The sequence below is a fragment of the Phyllostomus discolor genome, chromosome 2, assembly GCF_004126475.2.
Source record: "Phyllostomus discolor isolate MPI-MPIP mPhyDis1 chromosome 2, mPhyDis1.pri.v3, whole genome shotgun sequence".
Lineage (NCBI taxonomy): Eukaryota > Metazoa > Chordata > Mammalia > Chiroptera > Phyllostomidae > Phyllostomus > Phyllostomus discolor.
Window position 1 is genome coordinate 201,201,250 of NC_040904.2, and position 17,372 is coordinate 201,218,621.

At 40.9% G+C, this 17,372-nt stretch overlaps 1 protein-coding gene across 2 annotated transcripts in view; it reads left to right on the top strand.

Moving 5' to 3' along the window:
* UTP20 (UTP20 small subunit processome component) overlaps positions 1-17,372 on the top strand; it is an 88,499-nt gene that overhangs the window by 22,838 nt on the left and 48,289 nt on the right. For both annotated transcript variants that reach the window (XM_036019468.1, XM_036019470.1), the window contains exons 16-25: positions 402-552; positions 831-893; positions 1,701-1,859; positions 3,168-3,244; positions 4,706-4,785; positions 5,024-5,267; positions 9,099-9,284; positions 13,507-13,597; positions 14,715-14,800; positions 15,379-15,504. In XM_036019468.1, the coding sequence (XP_035875361.1) occupies positions 402-552; positions 831-893; positions 1,701-1,859; positions 3,168-3,244; positions 4,706-4,785; positions 5,024-5,267; positions 9,099-9,284; positions 13,507-13,597; positions 14,715-14,800; positions 15,379-15,504 (1,263 nt within the window). The remainder of the gene's footprint in view (positions 1-401; positions 553-830; positions 894-1,700; positions 1,860-3,167; positions 3,245-4,705; positions 4,786-5,023; positions 5,268-9,098; positions 9,285-13,506; positions 13,598-14,714; positions 14,801-15,378; positions 15,505-17,372) is intronic.

Consider the following 17,372-nt stretch of genomic DNA (forward strand, 5'->3'; position numbering starts at 1 on the left):
GCACACAGAGGTTAAGCAACTTGCCCAGGATTTTACTGCTGATGGGTGATGCGGCTGCCCTACCCCAGGGCCTGGGTGCCGGACCCCTCCTCTGCACTGCTTCCCTCAGGAGCTCAGAGTCCTTATAATTTACAATGATGTAGACTGAAAAGACCACGTTGGATTTTAGGCAAAACAGCATTTCTAATCCTTCCTCTGCCTCCAACCTGCTGTGTGTCCTGGAGCATGTCACTCACTGTCACTAGGTTTATTTCTAAAATGATGGTAAATGTCCGAGTAAAACTCTTACCTGTTCCCTTTTCCATCTCCTTCGTCAGTGATAATTTTCTGTGGATGCTATTGTAGTCCAAATGCTCTGGGGTGTATGGGACAGTTTGGGCCTAACAAATATCTTGTTACAGACGGTTTCCTTTGGAGCCAGCTGTGTTGCTGTTGGCTGATCTCTATTATCAGAGATTATCCTTATGTGGCTGCAAAGGGCCCCTTTCTGAAGAAGCTTTGATGGAATTATTTCCCAAGTTACAAGCAAACATTTCAACTGGCATATCCAAGGTAACACTGGTTCGTGGCATGCTCCCTGTCTCTCGGATTCTGTTTGCACGGATTGCCGGCGGTCGTCCCAGCCCCGTCTTCAGAAGCTGCTGCTGGGGGGGTGATTCCTGGTAAAGCAGGGGTTCCCCGGGCACTGACCTGCCATCGGTTTGATGGCAGCAGGTTTAGTTGGGATGCATTTTTCATAATTTTGTGAAACTTAGCTCTCACTGACTCTTCATCAGTTTCTTCTTATGTTTAAACTTTGGACTTTGAAACGTGCCTTTTACTTTCTCCAGATTCGGCTTTTAACAATAAGGATCCTAAACCACTTTGAGGTTCGACTTCCAGAACTAATGGAGGTATTATTTATAACTGTTCAGTTTGGATAGCTTTTTGAATGTGTCATCTGATAAATGTTTTTATTTGCAAAATTATACTTTCCTAGAACGTTCACTTGGTCAGTATCTACCATAAAGATTGAATTTTTTTTTTGTAATTCTTAATCCCACCACACAAAGGCCACCCCTGAAAAGCCACATTAATCAGTGAATATTATTTCAGACTTTTATATATACACGTAATTTAAACTCAAGGTGTCACGAAGGTTTTTCCATATCATTACCTCTCATACTATGTCATTTCTTTTGAAGTTTGAATAGCAGCCCACAGTTTAAAATATTTTATTTAACCAATTCCCTATTGATGGCTGCTAGGTAGGTTATTCACAGTTTTTCAGTATTTCCAGTAATACTTCAGTGAACATCCTTACACAGATATTTTTGTATAGGGAAGTATTTCCATAATGCAGAGTATTTCTTCTTGAGGTAGAAATGACTTCTACCAGAGGTAGAATTATACAGTGAAAATGCATACACATTTTCTTCATTTCAACAGATGTTACCAAACTATTTGAATCATTTTTAGAATCACTTTCCTATTTCTTTATTTCTATGCTAGATATAAACCTGAATTGTCTACTGGAAAGTCAGTTGTGTGAAGAAAAATGAATCATTTACCCTCACCTCCCCCCCCAAAAAATATCGCTTATTTTACTTAAAACATGAACTCACCCCAGTTTTTATTTTTTAGACCCTTGGTCACATGTAATGCTTTTTTTGGAGAATCTCAGTACTGACATGTCTGCTGCCTTCTCCCTGGCTGTTCAGGACGACGTGCCCTCGGAGCGCCAGTCTGCCTTCGCCGTGTTGCGCCAGGCGGAACTCGTCCCGGCAACGGTGAATGACTACAGAGAGAAGCTTCTCCATTTGAGAAAGCTCAGACACGATGTGGTGCGGGCCACAGTCCCTGATGGGCCGTTGCAGGAGGTATAGAACACTGTCCTTTGTGTTTTCCTCTGTTTTTGCCTTTAGATCTGTTTGGCTGGCTTTTGAAAAGAGAAGCATACCAAGGGGTCACCCAAAATAATAATTTTTGAAATTGGATAAATCCTCAGTTTTCTTAGATCCCTTGAGGTAGATGGCTCTGTCGGCCACTTCAGCAGTAGTGGAAGTAATTTCCTATCCCCCTTCTCCTGAGGGTGTGCGTCCTCTGTGAAGGTAGGTAGTAAGTGACGACAGGAGGACTCGACATCAAGTTTAAAGCCTGATCTTCTCCAGCTTTGTTCATTGCTGTACAAAGTCAGCAGCGAGATTTTCTGTCCATGACCCTTGAAGATACCTCACGAGTCCCTTTGGGAAGAAGGCCAAGTGGGAGGCATCCCCCTTTCCATCAGACCAGTTCTGTTCCTACTCTGCTGTATGTATTACTATCCTGTGTTGTGTCCTGCTGCTAAAATGGTTACAAACACCCGTCCCCAAATAGTAATAGAACTACCGTTCTGCATGGTGCCTCCCTAGCACATGGGGATGCTAGCAGAGCCACTCACCGCAAAAGGCCACTGAGAAAACTTTAGACCCTTGAATGCAACTCCTTTAATGCATGGGGTTTTTCTCTTCTTTTTTAAATCCTCACCCAAGGAAATGTTTATTGATTTTAGAGAGAAAGGAAAAGAGAGAGAGAGAGAGAGACATCGGTGTGAAAGAAAAACATCTATTGGTTGCCTCTCATACACTCCCCAATTGGGGATCAAACCCACAATCTGGGTGTGTGCCCTGACCGGGGATCGAACCTGCAACTTTTTGGTGTATGAGATAATGCTCCAACCAGCTAAGCCACCCGACCAGGGCTAATGCATAGTTTTGAGAACTCAGACATCTGCTTGTGAAGCCGCAGCTGCCATTCCCAGCAGACTTTCTTGGGTTCCTTGCCATCTGTGCTTCACTGATTACTGTTCAAGTTTTGTCTTTTAAGGTGATGGGGATGGCAGTGTTTGTTAGGAGGGAATTCAATCATGAGTCAAATCTGTTTATTTAAATATATCCTTTGAGCATGAGCATCTGGAGTGAGTTTAAATACTATGTTTGCTTTAGTGATTCTTCAGTGTTAAATAGCAAGTGGCATTTTGGGGAGAGTCAGAACATTATTACTCACTGCTTTTTGAATTCGTACCTACAACTTTTTTGTAAAGCATAAAGTGTCTTTCCAAACCTCCAGTTGTCTGAGTTGGGATATTTGCATCTCGGTGCTGTTCTATAGTAGTTCATTACCCATTTACTAAATGAGTCTAATTGCAGGTGCCACTTCGCTATCTATTAGGCATGCTGTATATTAACTTTAGCGCTCTCTGGGATCCTGTTATTGAACTCATAAGGTAAGCATGAGTTAAATGGATGTTTTAACTGCTGCAGAGTGGTGGAACCAGTATTATACTCCGTCTAGGCATGATTTAAATGAGCAGGTGTATACAGTATTTATAGCTACCATAAATCCTTTGTGGGACAAGGCAAAGAGAAAACAAACATAAATTATTCTGTCTGATGCCAAGTTTTTCAACAGTTCAAATGTTATGTGTCTGTTTCCTTGTACATTGAAATAACTTTGAAGGACTGTCTATTTGTACTTTCTATGAGACATCTGTATTGTTGAATTTTTTTAGTAACAAAATACTGTATAATAATTGCATAATTTTATTTATGTATATGAATCATTGAGCCAAACTTTAATATAAAAATAAGGACTTAAAAGCTCTTGCTGTCTAGTATCCAAAAATCCCTTTAGCCTAAAAAGGACCTTAATAACTGCATAGAAAATACGCGTGTTGTGCCTCATGGGTAGAAATCTGTTCTTTGGCAGATGTTTGACCTCAGATGGTCTACTCTGGCCTTTTGTCAGATTGGAAATAGGTCATGTGTGGCCTCTCAAAACCCTAACTCTTAGTTTTTATTTGACAGAGCAGAATAAACAAACCCTTCGCCAATTTGGAACCACCTTGTCTGCCATTTACTGGCCTTTAAAGCCATCAGACCAGCATGCTGGGAGCAAGGCCTCTAACACCGACTTCATAATGTCGTTTATTATGCTTAAGGAAGAATCTGGCATGTGTTACCAATAGCCCATTATCAAAATTATTAGCTCCCCAGTTCCTGAGTGCTTTTTACGGTCCTCCATATCTGGCTGGGCTCGCTCACTGTCGAGTTCATCCTTCAGGCTAAAAGTTGATTTATTTTTTACAAATAGTCAACAGCATACACAGTTTGTGTCTTGTGTAAAGGTTGTGCATATTCTTAGAAAACTAACTACAAAAAAGAATATAAACATTTTGAGAATACTATTGCTAGGATATAAATTATGGGAACACATGATTGAGCTGATTTCTTAAAGCCCTGGAAGGTATGTTTCATGCAGTTAGTGAATATTTATTTTGCCTTTGTGTTAATAAGTATATTTGCATTTGGTGGGAGAAAAGCCAACATTTTAAAGTTATCTGTGAACAAACTGAGTTTTGGGGGGTTTTTTTTTTCCCCTAAATACAGGCCTGTCTTTACTTAATGGGTTCTATCTCACACCCCATGTCCCATTCCCATTACTGAGCTTTAAAAATAGTCGTCTTATGAAGATCTACTTAGGTTTTTAAATATGTCTTTTAGTGTTTTATGACGATAAAAATAATTTGTGGTCAGTGCAGGCATTTTAGAAAAATACAGATGTTCTTTATAACCTCACATTCAGGAATGACTTAACTGACATTTTAGTTATATCCTTTCACTCTTTCTCCCTATATCACAACATAAGGATCATATCACATATTTTGTTTTGTGGTCTTTTTTCTTAGCTCTCATGCACATGAAATGGAAAATAAGAAATTTTGGAAAGTTTACTACGAACATCTAGAAAACGCAGCTACACATGCCGGTATGTGAGGGGGCGCCAGGTGGGACTGGGAAGAGCAGCGGTGGTTTCAGCTGAATTTTGCTGCTCAACTGCTCATCAGGTTGGGGAACAGAGATGAGAACTGTGTTATCTTCGATAGCCTTTGGGTGCGATTTCCTGTTCCCTTGTATACTAGAGGAAGGAACGGTGCTACTTAAGGAAACACAAAGGACAAATGTTAACATTTCTCTGGTGGTTATGTGACTTTTTTTTCTTTCAGAGAAAGAACTGCAAAATGATATGGGAGATGAGGAGACGTCCTCTGGAGGGGAAAGTTGGGAGCAAACTCAGGAAGGAGACGTGGGAGCACTTTACCTTGAGCAGCTGGCACTGAGAACCAACTGTCAGGAAAGACTGGACCACACCAATTTTCGGTTTTTGCTGTGGAAGGCTCTGGCAAAATTTCCAGAAAGGGTAGAGCCACGGTCCAGGGAGCTTTCCCCGCTTTTCTTGAGATTTATCAGGTAAGTGTTCTCGTGGGACATGTTCCTGGTTGAGTGTCCTCAGTGCCTGCAAGAGAAGGTACAGCGTATCGAGTTGGCCGAGTTCTTTGTCCGCCTGCCGTGTTCGTAAATCATTGGCCCATCTGTAAAGCCCTGGCGCTGTCAGCTAACAACTGAACTAGTTTGGTTCACCACTTAATTTTACATGAATTTAACTGGCCAACAAAGAATGTTAATAAAATACTTCTCGTTACAAAATAAAAAGGGCCACACTGTGTTAGCTCGTTGTACAAAGGCCTTGCTGTTTCTCACTGTTTGTTCATGGTTTTGTTGTCTGCCTGCGGCCTCAAAGTGTTTTTCCAGCAACCCAGCCTCTCTGTTTTGAACCTCTTGAATGTTTCCCATGATGCTGAGGAATGTACTCAAAAAAATAGCAACATTCTGGAGCATTGCTCCATTTTGACCAGATAAGCTGTGTGAGAATCAGGTTGCTTTAAAACTAAAGATAAAGTAGTGTGCGGAACACTCCTAGTTAATCAATACGTGCATGTTTTCCGACACTGTTTAATTCCTTGGGAAGATGCCATAGGGTTGAGTTCAGCAGGCTGCAGACCACACATAGCAGGCTGGTTCAGGAACAGCAAGGAAGTCTGAGTGGCTACAGCAGTGACTCCTGAGAAAGTAGTTGGAGACGAGGGCAAGTAACAAGAGACCAAGTGGTGTGGGACCTTTGAGTGAGAGTAAGGACCTGGGTGTTTATTGTCGGTGAAGTGGGAAGCCACTGGAAGGTTTAAACATGACGGCATGACTTAAGGTTTCTTCAGGAGTTTTCTGGCTGCTGTGTTGAGAATCGACAGTAGGATGGTGGCGGTGAGAGCAGCGAGAGGGGAGAGTTTGGAGGAGGCTGCAAAAATCTGGGGAAGAATAGGTGGTGACTTGATCAATGTTAGAGTAGTGTAGATAATGAGAAGTAGTTGAACTCTGGATGGTTTTGAAGGATTTCAATTCAATACGATACCTGTTTGAAGAATTGCTGCTAGATTAGCCTGCAGGCTTTGCCAACAGGTAAGGTGTGTCGTGATGAGTCTGAGAGTTGGGAGAAGTGCAGGAAGGAGGAAGGAGAGGAACCGATGTCTCCAAGGGTTTGGCCTTAGGGTTACCATTTACTGAGATTGGGAGAAATGCAGAAATTGACGGATTTGGGGGGAAGATCAAGAGTTCATTTTTAGACATGGTAAGCTTCAGGTCCTGAATAGACGTCTAGTTAGGGATGTCTTATAGGTTATTGAATTTGGAAGTTCAAGTTCAAGGGAAAGTTTTGGTCTAAAGATAATACTTTTGAAACTCGTCAGTATATAGATGGTTTTTAAAAATTATGGGCAAGGAGTTAAATCACATCATAGCATGTAAATATAGAGAAAGATTCCTAAGGACTGATAGCAATATTTAGAAGTTGGGAGATAAGCAGGCCAGGAAAATGATAAAAGAAGGACCTGGACCACATAGTATTCCTTGAAGGAAGGATTTCAAGGAGGGAGTGGTCAGTGGAATCAAATGTGTCTGAGACATCAGTCAGGTGATGAATAAGAAATGACCCCCCCATTGTCTTTGGAAGTGACCCTAATGTGAGTTGTTTGGGTTAATCTGGTAAGGATGAGAGCCTGATTAAAATGAGTTTAAGAGATAATAGAAAAGAAAAATGGGAATAACAAGTACGAACAATTATTGAAAAAAAGAAGAAGCAGACGTAAGTGGAGGGAGATATAGGGGCGGAGAGGGAGCCGTGGTCAAGGTTGCTGTTTAAGATTTAAGCAGCATGTATGTGTGTAATGCTGCTGTGAAAGACCCAGAAGGGAGGGGAAAATTTGTAATATAAGAGGAGATAAAATTGCTAAAGCCATGTCTTTGAATAGTTAAGAGGAGACAGGATTCCATGAATAAGTGAAAAGGTTTAAATGAATAATTCATTCTGGCAAAGGTCACAAGCAAAGATGTGGGCAGGTCAGTAGATGGGATGGGAAAAGAGTAATGATTTTCTTTTTTACAAAACTTGTTAGTCTTTAATTTATTGATAGAGGTGGGAACAGTAATATTTAGCTACCTTGCCTTGTTTTGAAGATCATGTAAAATAATGTGTATCAGTTATTTGTGAATTGCAGAGAGCTATGCACATGCAAGCTGGTATTAATGGTGTTAGTAGAATATGAATTTCCTATTATGTTCAATTTTTTAAGTTTTTCCCTCAAGAAAAAAATGGATTACCCCTTAGCCTAAAGATAAAGACCTTCCTCTAATAGTACAAGATGCTGTGAGGGTGGGGATAGAGAAAGGAGCCAATAACAGGAGGTGGGTCTCTGAGTTCAAGAAAACTTAGAGATGAAAGAGAGATGATTTCGCAAAATGTGTAAATTAAAACTAGTTGACACTGACTCCCTGTAACTAATACTTTTACAGATGATCCAAACTAATGGAAAACCCAAATGTCACCTTTAATTCTGGCTTTGAAATATGTTGGGGACTTATTTATTTTTGTCTAGAAATTTACCTTTCTAAATGTGTGTCACATAATTTGATGTTGCCCTAATTTGCGAATCCCTCGTCAACATTCTCTGAGAAGAATCATATGAGAATCCAGCAGGAATGAATGACTAACAATGGCAAAAACATCCCAATAATAGGTAACAGTGACACTTAATGAATGACTGCTTGCTGTGTAGACACTCTTGTAAGTGCTCTGTGTGAAATATCTTAATAAATGAATGAGCGAGCATGCTGTGCATGGAGATAAAGGTTAAAGACATGCCATGTGGTTAATTGACTGTTGAGAGCATAATATGGATGTTATTAAATCAATGAGATACAGTTTATAAATGAGCAAATTGGCTCATTTCATTTATTCATCCAGTTTTTTATTTAGTAATTGCTAGATCCTGCTACCTGGGAACACAAAGTTGAATATGGTAGCATTTCAACCCTCCATAGTAGTTTAGTGTATTAACCCAGACTTTCCTGCAGGTGTGTTGGTTAAGGTAATATCCTAAAACACGCTATTTTTATCAGCGTATTTTTGAGTGAAGACTTTAATGTCTGATTAAATCCCCTTACATCTGTATCTTAGTGTTATGCACAAAACAGACAAGAAAAACATAACTGTTGGGTGAGTGGGCTAGAGGAACACAAAACAAATGAATCGAATGGCAGCAGCAGCCTTCAGGGTAGTGTCAGTCAACTTCAGCAGCGGACCAACATTAAAGGATGGAATTCATTGAGAACAAATGTGAATACCAACTGCACAAGCTAAGTTTAGAGGACACAAACGTAAAGACTTAGATGATTTTTATTGCCTGGACATTCAGTTTAAGCCTGAGTCATGTTGTGACTGCCCCAAAGGCAATGCAGTTGTTAGTTCCATCTGTCTTATCAGACCACATGCCTAGAGGACTGAATTTCGTTACAGCCCCATACAAAGTAGGTATATTAGGTTTAAAAATGATTAGCATGGTCTTAATGCTGTACTTTCAGTGTTGACTGTAATCCGCCCCTGCACCTGCCTTCCCCAGTTGTGTCTTCAGAGATGGGGAGGCTGATTTCAGCTCAGTCCAAACCAGACTTTTCAAATATTTTCAACAGTGTAACAATGGAGTGGACTGTCTTCTGTAGTTAGTGATTGACCTGTTAAATAGGGTACCTCAGAGGGGCTGACTACTAAAGAATAGTATCGCACAGGCTTGTCTAAGGTGCCTCACATGTCTCTTCCGTGTGTGATTCTGTGAACTGTGGACATAACGTCTGTCACAAACAGAATCAGGACATTTCTGCTTCATCTGCCATGTGTCTCCCTTCCCACTGTAGCAACGAGTATTACCCTGCAGACCTGCAGGTCGCCCCAACCCAGGATCTGAGAAGGAGAAGCAAAGGAGTGGTGGTGGAGGAGGCAGAAGAAGAACCTGCTGCTGAAGACGAGGAAGAGTTGGAGGAGGAGGTAGTGCCCCAAGACGAACCCTCACAGAAGAAAAGGACAAGAAGAGCTGCAACGAAGTGAGTTCAGCGCTGCTGCTAGATTGCAGACCCGCGGTTCTCCGTTCTCGGTTCTCAGAGAAAAGGGTTTTGCGATCTCCTGGGCCTGCACGGGAAATGGCCTTGGGCGAGGTGACCTGCTCAGATAACATCAGTACTGTAGCTCCCTAGTTTGGGGTTTTTTTTTCTTTGTTTTTTTACAGCCCAAAGAAAACTTAGTCTTCCAAAATTTGTGGTGGTTTGCTTTTTTTTTTCTTGTTTATACACAGAATGTTAAGAGTCAGAATCACCTAATCATAGCTTTTTTTATGTGTGAGAGTGCTAGGCCCCAGAGCTGTTCAATGCTCTTTGACTTGTAGTGTTTGCTTTTCCTGGTGCCAGGGCATCGGGTCTGTGTTCCGGGGAGTGCGGAATGGGTCGTCTCTCCCCTTACAAATACGTGCGTCAGCAGTCTCACTCTGCCTTCTGACTTGTCTCCTTCTGGTTCCTCTTTTTTTCAGCTGTTGTGTCCTCTCTCATTCTTTGGGCAGTTTGTTTACCGAAATTGTTAGAAACCTTAGAAAAATAGGAAATGATCATGCTTATAAAAGTTACTTGAAGGTGACCTGATTTGGGGTGTCAGAGATCCCCTGGATTTGGTGCTACTGTGTTATTTTAACACTTTCTTTTAAAAAAAAAAAAAAGATTTTATTTATTTACTTTCAGAGAGGGAAAGGAGAAAGAGAGAGAGAGAGAGAGAGAAACATCAATGTGCGGTTGCTGGGGCCGTGGCCTGCAACCCAGGCATGTGCCCTGACTGGGAATTGAACCTGCGATGCTTTGGTTCGCAGCCCGCGCTCAATCCACTGAGCTACGCCAGCCAGGGCTTAGTTTAACACTTTCAATCTTAATCCACGTCGACTCCTTGAGTTGTTCCCATGAGCCTTCTATTAGTTCATGCATTCAGCAGCTGCGGGAGTGCCTTTTGCCAGTTGCTGGGCTGCAGAGATGCACAGTACATTGTCTCTGCCACGCAGGAAGCCTGGTCTAATGCCTGGTGAAACGTTTTCTTAGGGGAAATATTTTAAAGGTGTTGAGTTGTCAGTAAAAAGTGGCGATTCTACCACAAAGCGAAGACTTTTACAAAATATAAGGTACTTTGACGCTGAAACACAAAAGTTGGCTGGCAGTTAAGGCGGGGGAGGACTTGCCAGCTACTGGAAACAGTGTGCAAAGCACAGAGGCAAGAAAGGTCATGGCCAAGCGTCGGAAGCATAGTTTCTTCTCTGCTTCTACCTCCTCACAGCCCTCACCGGCCTGCCCCCCATGGCTTTCTCTGAGACAGATACCGGTCTTCCTCTTCACGTCCTTCAGCGTAATAGCCAGCAAAAATTAGTCCTATTTGTTTGGTGAATAAATGAATAAGTTGTTTATCCATTCAGACCTCTTCCTTGCGCACCCTGAACCTTCCCAGTTTCTGCTGCGTCCTTGTCTCGCTTCTGCCAAAGGAAATTCTGTTCATGCTTCAAGACACAGCTCCCTCACCAAGGCATTCTTGTCTTTTAAACTGACAGTTTTCTTACCCGACTTCAAACTCTCAAAACAGCCATTAATGAAGGCCTCTGTCATGATGCTACTTCTTGCCTTGAACAGTAGTTCATTTTTATACGTCTTACATGAAAATCAGAAAGTCTTCAAGGATAAGGTCCACATCTTGGTTTACCTAAAACGTGTAGCCAGACCTAGGCTATTGCTAATACATACCAGGATTGAAACGGAATAAATTGATAATGACATTCTTGGTGCCTCTCAGTATATTCGTAGACTCAGTATATTCAGAGTCATGGAACGTGCTCCTCAGTGGCAAGTATTTAATGAGAACGTGAAGATTAGCTCCTGTTGCCTGCAGCTATTTAAGGCTCACTGGTGCATAAAAAGATAGTTAATAAGTGTTGGGGGAGGAGTGGATGTCTCAGTGGAAAAGATTTTAAAGTTTACTTGTTAAAGTGTAAGCACTCCATGATAAGTAGTCACAAAGACATTGCATTAGAGAAATAGAACCCGTAAAATGGAGATATATGTACAAGATCTGTCTAGAAACTGTCCATTCATGTAATATGAACAGTAGAGACATTTACTGAAGAAGACACAAGATATGAGAAACATTGCACACAGGACAATGATGCCTCAGTCCCCTCCAAAGTAGGCACCTTGGTGTCTCACACAGTTCTCCCAATTGCCATCAGCTGCCCCATCCTGTTTTCCTGAATCTCATCAACGGCCTGAAATCTCTTCCATTTCAAAGGTGATTTTAGTTTTGGGAACAGCCCAGAAATCACAGGGTGCCAAATCTGGGCTGTAGTGGGGCTGAGTCACTTGGGTGATTTGATGTGTTGCCAAAAAATGTCGTGCTACACATGAGGCATGAAAGGTTGTCTTGTTGTGATGAAGCTACCAATCACCAGTTGCCCATAGCTGCGGCCTTCTGAAGCATCTGAATAGTTACCATGGAGAAATGTTCAAGCTTCATGCAAAATTTGATGCAGATTCGTTGTTCTACTCACTCAGTCATTTTGAGTGTGACAGCTACACAGGACACATGCTCGCTCAGTGGTGTCTGCCACCCCCAGTGACTAGTACAGTGAAGTTCACGCATGCGCATTCCAGCCCACTCTCTTTGGCTGCCCCATTCCATCAGTGTTGTACAAACTGTTCTTGTTCTATTAACAATGTTTGGACTTTTTCTGGACAGACTTCCTATGTATGTTGTGTGTGTGTGTGTGTGTGTGTGTGTGTGTATGTACAAAGAGATTGGTCTTAAGGCATTGGCTCACGTGATTATGGGAGCCAGCAAGTGCAGAATTTACAGGGCCCGAAGGCAGGCTGAAAACTCAGGTGGGATTTGATGCTATAGCCTTGAGTCTGAAATTCAGAGGGTAGGATGTCTGTGTTACAGTCTTGAGGTAGAATTCCTTCTTTGGGAAATACCAGTTTGTGTTAAGGTCTTCAACTAATTGGATGAGGCCCACTCACATTATTGAGGGTAATCTCTTAATAAAAGTCTGCTTATTGTGGATGTTAGTGTCTATAGATTACTTCCGTTGCAGCACCTCGGCTAGTGCTGCAGTGAAACCCCACGTGAGTGAGTATTCTGACTCAGGCAAGTGGACACATCATACTCTGCTACACAGACACTTAAGCTACTTTCCCCTATTTCTCTGCAGTACCTAATGAGGTTACAATTTCCCGTTGTTTTCTCTGTATTAACTAGTAGGACTTTGAGTTTTGCTTCCTCTAGTGCAGGGGCAGAGAAAAGCATGGTTAGCAGCAGAAGCCCCATAACTAGTGTTCTTTCATCTAGTCCTCACCAGAACACCGCTGGAGGTCTTGTCCTCGTCAAGATGAGGAAACCGGGAGTTTGAGACGTGAATTAAGTAACTTTCTCCAGTGTCACAAAGCTCAGAATGACAGGGTCGTACATCTGCAGTTCGATTTCTACCTCTTCACTTCTCCCTGAAATAGGCAAAAGAAATCTCTCCATGTCATAACAGCTTACTCATTCAGGGTTTTTTTTTTTTTCCCCCTTTAAGTTTGAATACATCTTATAAATTATATCCAAAGAGGCAACAGTTTTCTCAAGTATTTTTAAAGCCTTATAGCATCTGTGGATTAGAAAGTTTAGTAAGTGCAGTAAAAGCTCTCTTCTCATTCATTGTTTTAGTAGATGATGTAATTTACCCTGAGTCCCTCCCATCTTCTAATTGAACTTTCAGCCACAGAGTATTGCCCTTTCTTCCTCCTTGGTAAGCAAGAGCCATGGTTGCCTGAACCTCGGCATCTGTTGCCTGACATCAGTATTTATGTTATACGGAAGTGAGGAAGAATATATTTTACCACTTTCCTGTTTACTGCATAGAAACTAGACAAGGAATCATTCCATCATCATCTGCACACAACTTTGGAATGTATTAGTATTTGATTACTTTTCTGTCTACTTTGGGCTTGATTGGAGCCATCCTAAGCACATCCTGAATGACTTTCTGCAGTGGGGAGTGGGACTTTAAGGGGAAGGCCTGCCTGAGATTGGGAATTTTGGGAGGGTAATTTTCTAAATGCAAATAATTAACACTGTATAATTAAGAGCCAAACTATAGTCAAGGTTTTTGAAATAATTGTTAGACGAATATTGATGAGTGCTGTCATCTTAAGAAAATAATCTCTGGTTAAGTTTGTAGTACCCCCTCTTTCTGTCTCTTTTTCTTAGGCAGTTAATTGCTCATTTGCAAGTTTTCTCTAAGTTTTCCAACCCACGGGCCTTGTATCTGGAATCCAAACTATATGAGCTCTATCTTCAGGTAAGTAAATTTTTCACCTCTGCAATTTTTTGTGCACTACTCTCTACCATGTTCTTTGTCTAAATAACTTTTAGGCTTTCAATAATTGCTGAATAGAGCCCATGCCTGCATTTTAAGTGTGTGCATTAAGTGCATTTTAAGTGCCACACACTTAACTAAAAATATATATAAAATATATATATTTTAAACTAACACGCATTTTCTGTATCTTGAGAAAGTTTTAGACAGTACTGATTTAGTTGACTTTAAAGGCATTTCGGGCTGCCTTTGACAGGCTGGCTGTGTTAATACTGAGCAGAGTGAAGCATAGTTCTGTCTCAGGAAGTAGCTTTAGAAGGTGGTGGAGGTTGTGCTGAGAGCACTTGGCTACTTTTCACTTCTGGGTAGGTCAGCCTGGTAGAGGGCTAGAGTTTCAGGATGTTCTACATTGAGTGGAAACAGAGAGTTGGCATTAAAGTCCGTGACAGTCACAATTTTATGACCCCAAATTCTAGAAAAGGTTGAAGAAAAAATTTGATATCAGAAGCAGGTTAAGAATTGAATATCATTCTTAACTTACTAGGAAACAAAATTTTCTTTCATTTGGATGCTTTTGTAGATAAAACATGTTCCTTTTAAGCAGACTTTATCTATGTCTGCCCATAATTCAGGTATAACTTGTTTGTAAAGTCAGAACTCAAAAGTCTCAGTTGTCCATAGGAAGTGAAATCTGAACTGCTGGTCAGAGAGGCCGCAGAGCCAGGTCTCCCCTAGCGTGTCATGGACAGCAGTCACCTTCAGGGCGTCATAAAGAGCTTTCGCTCGGCACAGGGCCAGCTCATTGGGTGCGACTCCTGATCATGCAGAGAACTGGTCTTGGCCAAAAGACTGACGGACCCGGAGGTCTAGGGTGCAGAATGCAGATGTCAGAGCTGGGGTTTTTTAGTTCTTTGCACGTATTCTCTTGGTCCTTTGATCCCGGGAACATGTTAGGCTTTTGTCAGGAGTTAGTGTGAAACCATGTCTAAAAATTTAGATTGTAAGAAATCTGATTTTGCAGATTAACACAAAAGAATTACTATCCTGTGGTATGTGTATATGTAACTTCATTGATTTATCTGTGAAATATCATTCTTAGTTGTTGCTGCACCAAGATCAAGCAGTTCAGAAAATCACCCTGGATTGTATAATGACGTATAAACATCCGCATATTCTCCCTTACAGGTGAGTTATTTGAAGCTATTTCTGTGGTTGATTTTTATCTTTCTACCTGAGGGCCTCTTCTAAAATAATTTTGTTAAAGCCTGGGAAATTTCCTTCTTTTCTAAGGCAGTCATAATGCTACTTCAGGTAAGAAATGAAAACAGGGAGTGTGTTTGCTAAGAGTGCTCCTCCATAGGCAATAAGGTAGGAAAGAGAATGTTAATTGAGAAGTATGTGTTGAGAAGATTATATCATTTCTCCTTGCTTATATAATGTCTTAAAAATCTTGGTGAGTACTTGGCAAATTATAATTATCAGTCTAAGACCTGAAGAAAGCTTTTGTATTACGCTCTTTGAAACAGCTGAATTATTGACTAAGTCCAGCTCTTTATAATCCCTTTCATCCTTTAAAATTTGAAAACCTGCCATTTTGAAAGGTATTTCTGTTAAGATTTTTCTTTATGGATGTCAACTACTTTATATAGACTATTCTTTAATACCTATTTTAGTTACAAGTATACTCTTCTTGCTATCTTGCATTTAAAATAAAATACTGTTGGTTATTGAGGGATGATTTGTACTGCATTCTATTTTGAAAGGGAAAACTTGCAAAGATTGCTTGAAGACAGAAGCTTTAAGGAAGAGATAGTGCATTTCAGCATTTCAGAAGATAACACAGTGGTGAAAACAGCCCACCGAGCAGATCTCTTTCCTATTCTGATGAGGTATGTGTACTGTTTAAAGTCTGATTATTTTAATAGTTGATCACAAAAACAATTGTGAGTATTAGTGGTATGATGGTCCTTTCAGTAGTTGTAACAGAATATTTCATTTTGCATTTTCTCTGGATTTTTTTTAAAATTGGATCTTTTGTAGTCTGCTGTAGAGACTTCAGAATATTTTGTCCCTAAATAATAATGATAAAATTAAATTCAGTATTGCTTTAAGTTTTATTATTGAGAAATAATAAAAATAATTCCTTTATTTTGAAAAGATTTTATTTATTTATTTTTAGAGGAAGCGGAAGGGAGGGAGACAGAGAGGGAGAGAAACATTGATTGGTTGCCTCTCACAGGCCTCCTGCTGGGGTCCTAGCCCAAAACCCAGGCGTGTGCCCTGACTGGGAATCAGCCAGAAACCTTTCAGTTTGCGGGACAGCTCCCAACTCATTGACCCACACCAGTCAGGACCAATTCCTTTATTCTGTGTGTAACTGAGTATGGGATATAAGTGCTCTTGACTTTTTGTGTTAATTATTTAACCATCCTCATCACAAAACTTTTTTATTAGTTTTAATAGTTTTCATTGGATTTTCTTGGTCAAAACGATAATACTAAGTGACAGTCATCCCTTGGATTGTTAGTCCCTATGTAAAGAACCCTTAGGGGTAACCATTTTACTGAGAATAAAATAGGAAGTCCTTACAACTCCTTAGAGGACCCAGAATGGCCTAGCCCCAGACCCACTCCCTAACCACATCTCCCCCATTTACTGCCCCATCAGAACCCACCTCAGAGTCTTAGGACTTGCCATCCCTCGGCCTGGAACATGCGACACTTAACTCCTCTTCACTCAGCCTCCTCTCAGACATCATTTCAGAGGTGCCTCCCTGGTCTCTTGATATAAAATCACACCTCTCCCTTATCACTTCCTAGTCCCTTGCTTCTCTTTATTTTTCTTCACAGTTCTAAATTACTCAGCATAGCCTCTTTCATGTTGATTACCTCCCTAGCCAGGAGGTGAACTCCATGGTTTTCATTATGAATTCTATGTTTTTTTTTATGATATAAAACCTTTTTTTCTGATTTTAAGTATATTTTGATTATGCTATTACAGGTGTCCCAATTTTCCCCTCCTGCTCCCCACACCCTGCCTGGTATCCACCTTCCCTCCAGCAGTCCCACCCCCTTAGTTCATGTCCATGGGTCATGCCTGTAAGCTCTTTGACTTCTCCATTTGTTATACTGTTCTTAACATCCTCTTGTCTGTTTTGTAGCTACCAATCATGCTTCTTAATTCCTGCACCATTTCTCCCATTCTTTCCCTTCCCTCTCTTAGCTGATAACCCTCCAAATGATCACCATACCTGTGATTCTGTTCCTGTTCTGCTTGTTTGCTTAGTTTTTTTTAATCATCAATTCAGTTCATAGTTGTGAATTTGTTGCTTTTTTAATGTTCATAGCTCTGATCTTTTTCTTAGATAAGTCCCTTTAACGTTTCATGTAATAGTGGCTAGGTGATGATTAACTCCTTTAGCTCAACCTTATCTGGGAAGCACTTTATCTGCCCTTCCATTCTAAATGATAGCTTTGCTGGAGAGAGTAATCTAGGTTGTAGGTCCTTATTTTTCATCACTTTGATTACTTCTTGCTAGTCCCTTGTTACCTGCAAAGTTTCTTTTCAAAAATCAGCTGATAGCCTTATGGGAACTCCTTTGTAGGAACTCTGCTTTTCCCTTAATGCTTTTATGTTTCTCTCTTTGTCTTTAACCTTTGGCATTTTAATTATGATGTGTCTTGGTGTGTTCCTCCTTTGGTCTAACTTGTTTGGGGCTCTCTGTGCTTCCTGGACTTCTATGTCTGTTTCCTGCTCC